The sequence below is a fragment of the Lycium ferocissimum genome, chromosome 11, assembly GCF_029784015.1.
Source record: "Lycium ferocissimum isolate CSIRO_LF1 chromosome 11, AGI_CSIRO_Lferr_CH_V1, whole genome shotgun sequence".
In the NCBI taxonomy this organism is placed as follows: domain Eukaryota; kingdom Viridiplantae; phylum Streptophyta; class Magnoliopsida; order Solanales; family Solanaceae; genus Lycium; species Lycium ferocissimum.
This window is the reverse complement of record NC_081352.1, coordinates 31667082-31672111: the sequence shown is the minus strand read 5'-3', so window position 1 is coordinate 31672111 and position 5030 is coordinate 31667082. Positions and strand designations below refer to the sequence as shown.

Genomic DNA, 5030 nt, shown 5'->3' with positions numbered 1-5030 from the left:
AAATTTAAGAAATGACTCTTAAATGTTAGAACTTGACAAATTGATATGGAGGCATAGGGGATAACCAGTGTTGTTGAAAGGAGCAACATTAGAACAAGTCTTACCCAGAAATGCTAAAAGAGAAGGTTGTTTCAGCCAATGCTCATAATTGATTATCGCTCATGATAGACTTGAGGTAGTTGAAATGCCCTTCCATCCAGGGCTAGTGAACTAGCTGAGGGAGATTTTGAGTTGGCGGTTGGAACAACGGTCTATCAGACAATTAGGGATGACAAGATCATATGTCTTGCACTTTGTGATTTTTAGGAAAGAAACTATAGGCATGGCTGTACATTCCACCTCAAATTTCTCCAGTAAGTGCAAATTCATGAATCCTAAATGTTTGAGCAGAGGGAAACCTGAAGCGGAGCATACCATTTTCTTCCCCATGTAAGCGTCATCAGAGAGGACCAGAACCCCTAAATTCAGAAGCTTCTCCAAAGTTGGCATGGGATCTTTTTTAAGATGAGAATTATTAAGAAACTGTGTGAAATTTTGGGAGATTTCATCATATGGTGGTAGATGGCCAATATGTCCTTTGAAGTGCAAGGTTTGAAGTACTTTACACCGTAAGAATTCTTGTAGAACTGAATGCATTTCCACTGCGTAGCAATTCATATCAATGATATTAATGGCAGCACAAAGGCAATTGTTTGAAGTAGTTTGCATGTAACTGGTGATTGACATGAAGTCCTCATAATTCTCTTCCACATTTGCAGCCAAGTACCGGAGCTTGGGAAATTCGTAGACATCGTTAACTTTGCACACACTTGTATTGAAGTTCTCGAGGGTTTCAAGTTCCTTCAAGCTATCTAATCGCAATTTTCTCCTTCTCTCTGAGTCCGAAACTTCAATGGAAGATATAAATGTTTTAGTTTCCTCATCTTCCGTAGCACGTCTGCAACTATCATTTTTGTTGATTCATTTACTCTAAGATGAATTACTTGCAAGTGCAAAAACTTGCCAATAGACGACGGCAACTCCTCCAGGACACACCCTTTGAGACTCAGATACCTCAAGAGCACCAGATCAGATATACCCCCGGTAGTTGTTGACCTTGAAAATCAATCTCATCAAAGTCAAGAATCCTGAGCACTCTGAAATACTTAAGATTAAGCACTTCAATCGGACAAATTCGTTCTTCTTCTTGTTGCTTCTTGTTTCCGCCAACAACTCGAAGACTCCGAACGTTTTCAACAACTTCATGAGCAACAGCAAGTCCATGGTTACCCAGATATATGACAAGTCGAGGTGGTAATATTTCTGATGAGAGCGAACAATTATTCTTTCTTAAATCAACAATTTTGAGAAAAAGGTTTTGTTCACCCCATGAGACACGTAAGTTTTCTATTCCTCTAACAATGTTGTAAGCCTTAAACTTCTTTTTAGTGGGAACTTGCTCTTCTTGCAACTTTACGATGTTAATATGTGCCAGTTCTTCCATCATTCTCTCCCCTCTAACACGTCTTGTGGATAAAAAACCTTCAATCATCCAAAAATGAAACAACTTCTCAGTATCTATTTGTTGATCTTCAGAGAACTGACCCAAGTGAAGAAAGCACGGTTTCAAGTAGTCCAATAACTCACTATAAACCGTACAAAAGAACGCGGATACATATGCTCTTGGATATTTTTATACTCTATCTCCCACTCCTCCGCTTGTTTAGGTCCCAAGTAAAAGGCAAGTTCCTTGATAAGTTGTGGCACGCCTTCACAAGATTTTACCATTTCCCCCAGCATTACTGTCCTTTCTTCCGCTAAACATTGTGCAAAAATAAATCCATCAGATGTCAGATAGGAGTGAAAAAGAAAACAAAAAGGTGTGAAGTTACATGAAAATTAACATATACCTTCTACTTAAAATATCAATGTTCACGTTTTCATTACAGGATGAATTTAAGGTTTGTGGACCATTATTGAATACTTTTACACAATCGAACTCACTAAAATGTGTCTTGTCCTCCTTTTTTGAGATGGATGTCATGTCAGCAAACATCGATCGAGGTTATATGAAAAATTTAGAAATATCATATCCATGATGTTTTTCCTTTCATGCTTGCGCAAAGCGCGAAGAACTTCACTAGTTTAAGATAAGTTTGGGTTGGGAAAGTTAACCAACCTGGATACGGGGGAGTGAACACACTGGTAAACAACTTCCAGCTTTCGTCCTTGTTCAAGGGCCTCATTTTATGGAAGTCTTGATTTTCAGATATGTATTCTGCTACAGATTGTTCCCAGGTGATTACCAGTAATTTGCTACCTTTCTTGCCTCGTGGCATAGACTTTCAAGAGAATATCAAATCTTTCTTCTTCCTTAACACACTTCAGGATCTTTTGGTAACTAAACTCAAAGTCGAAATTAAGATAAACAAAATCATTACCTTTGATTCCACTTCAACCGGTTCTTTTCCTTTAGACTTGGGGCGAATGACAGCAGTGGTAACAGCAACTGGCTCTTTTCCTTTAGACTTTGGGGTCAATGATAGCAGTGGTAACAGCTGTATGAAGAGCTGGCTCCTTCAGAGCTTGCTCATTAGCAATAGCTTTTTTATAGCTATCCTTCATCTATTCGTAAATCTGATGTCCCTCAAGCGACACAAATTCTTTTCTAAACTTTATCAGACCTCCAAAGTAACGGCAGAATATTTTGGCAAGATCAATGTTTTTACTGTTGAATATTACATGCAGGGTTTCCCAAGCTTCAATAGATCGTATGTCATCTAGGACAATTAAGCTCGTCCGAGATTTAAGCCTTTGGGCCAATTTCTTCAAGCAATTATCCTTCCAAATACAATATATTTCCGCTCTGTCCAGTGATCTTTTCATGTATTTTTCGAAGTATGTCATTGATTTTAGCTCGTTTGGAAGAGATCTCTCGTTTGGAACATCAATCCGAATGCAAATAGTTATCAGCAACAATTTTCTCCTCGAAAATTATTTTAGCAAGAGTTGTCGTCCCTGAGATGACTCCACTAAGCACTTGCTTTTTGTCTTCCTCAATACCAAATAGGTGTTCTGACAAAATAGGACGATTCCTCATCTTAATTGAATTTTTTATTTGCTTGGAAATCTGCTCAATCGCAGATTCGAGGTCTCTCATCGTACATTTTGTTTTGGGCCTGACCCGTTTTGGGATGGGCCATTTTGTTTGGACTATTATTTTCTGCAAGTTGAATAAAAGCCCGATTGGCATGATTTATTTTTAAAAAATAAAAAGTTGACCGGTTCAAGTCTTTCTTTTTTGTCAATATTCCTGCCTATAATATTGACAGTTATTCATCCAGATAAAGCTGAAGGTCCTATTTGTCCTTACCTGTATTTTACTACTTCACTGTATAGTTTATACAGACGTAAATTAGGCTATTATTTGTGAGAGTTATATATTGCTATTCCAATCAATTTTTTGTTGGTAATGCGAAGCTAAGTCTCGTTGTGGGTTTTTTTCCTTACTCATCTTTTTTCCTCTATGAAGTGCAAATGTTAATATACGTGGAGGAAAGCTTTTCTTTCCTCCTCACATATCATTGCCGGCTAAGAACTGTAAAAGAGCATTGCTCCCCGCGCACATAAGCACTGGACTCGCAGGGCAAAAAGTGATGAATTTGCCCCAACCCCTACACGCGAGGTATACTGATGAGCCAATATTATTTTTTGATGTTTTAGTGCTTATCCGAAATTGTCCAAATACATCTTTACCGTAAACTAACCAAATATATCCTTACCTTAATGTGTCCAGATTTGTAACCTATACAATTATGTGAGCCATTATGGTCATAACCGTTGGCTGATTTATTTCCTTATATCGTGTAAAAATCTCAAAAAACTATCGCCTTAGCGCGATAATGAGTGTTTAAAAAGGCTTTAGTTTTGGTTCTTAAGGTAAAGGCTGATGCTAACTTTGGTTGGTTAATGTTGAGAATACAATTAAGTAAATAAATGTGCTATTTATAACAACTTAAGCTTTTAGCTGAGATGGTCACACACTTCAACAGTTAACTTGATCAGTTAATCAATTTTCAACGGGCAATTTGCACGATTGTCCTTCGGGCTCATTTAGGTCGTTTTAATTTTTTGCCTCTCAAAATTCGCGGGTCTTTAAATTTTGCCCTTCGGTAAAATTAACTTGGCCTTAAAGGCAGAATTCTACCTACGCAAATTCCTCGTCTTTGGGCGCCCAAATTCCGCTCCGATTTGCAAAATTGGGCTTTTTGTGCTTAGACCGCATAGGCATAATTCTGCTTTGTGAATTTTTTTACTTTTTTTTAACTGAGCTGAAATTCGAACCCACAACCTCGCAAGATGTTAAGCGGCAAAACTTAAAGACCACTAATCTGAAGGGCAAAAATTAAAGATCACCCCAAATGAAGGACAATCCGGGCAAAAAAAAAGGATTTTCAACATAACAAAGACCGAATAATTGGGCTTTTGCTCAAATGACAAAGGTTTTCTGCTGTAATAACAATAAACTTCCATAAAAAAAATAAAGGGAAATAAGATCCTGCAGTTAACAAAACAAGCTGTTGTCCAGAAATATGTTGCAACTGAAATGTATGTGCCTTAGCTATATAACCATATCGTTTATTGATAAAATGCCGCAGGACACTAGTATCCAGGGAAAACAAATCTATAAAGATGAATTTGATATATGTGATTTTAGACCCCTTAGAAGATATAGTCAAAGCAAAAGACACTAAAAGAACCAAAACGCCGACAAATCTTGAACCTTTCCTCAATCAAAAAAAAAAAAAAAAAACAAATGCGGGTTTATAAATTTCAAACCAAACACAGCATTAGGAGTGTTGAATTTTATAAATATTAAAAGAATGTCACAAACATGGTATTACGTATGCAGGATTAAATACCTGCATAACTTAGCTCCTAACATGCTACCAAACGGACCCTAATTCCTTAATCACCAGAGGTTGTGGCGAGTTGTGGCAAGTCTCCCTCCGTCTTAGATTCGAGCTCTCACAATTGAGTCGCCGCTAACA

At 37.5% G+C, this 5030-nt stretch overlaps 1 protein-coding gene across 1 annotated transcript; it reads right to left on the bottom strand.

Moving 5' to 3' along the window:
* Positions 1-210: 210 nt before the first annotated feature.
* Positions 211-2225, bottom strand: LOC132038244 (probable disease resistance protein RF45). Its single transcript, XM_059428935.1, has 4 exons — positions 2159-2225; positions 1627-1796; positions 1065-1579; positions 211-943 (listed from the first exon to the last, which is right to left on the bottom strand). The coding sequence occupies exons 1-4, from the start codon at positions 2223-2225 to the stop codon at positions 211-213; spliced, it is 1485 nt and encodes a 494-aa protein (XP_059284918.1).
* Positions 2226-5030: the final 2805 nt, after the last annotated feature.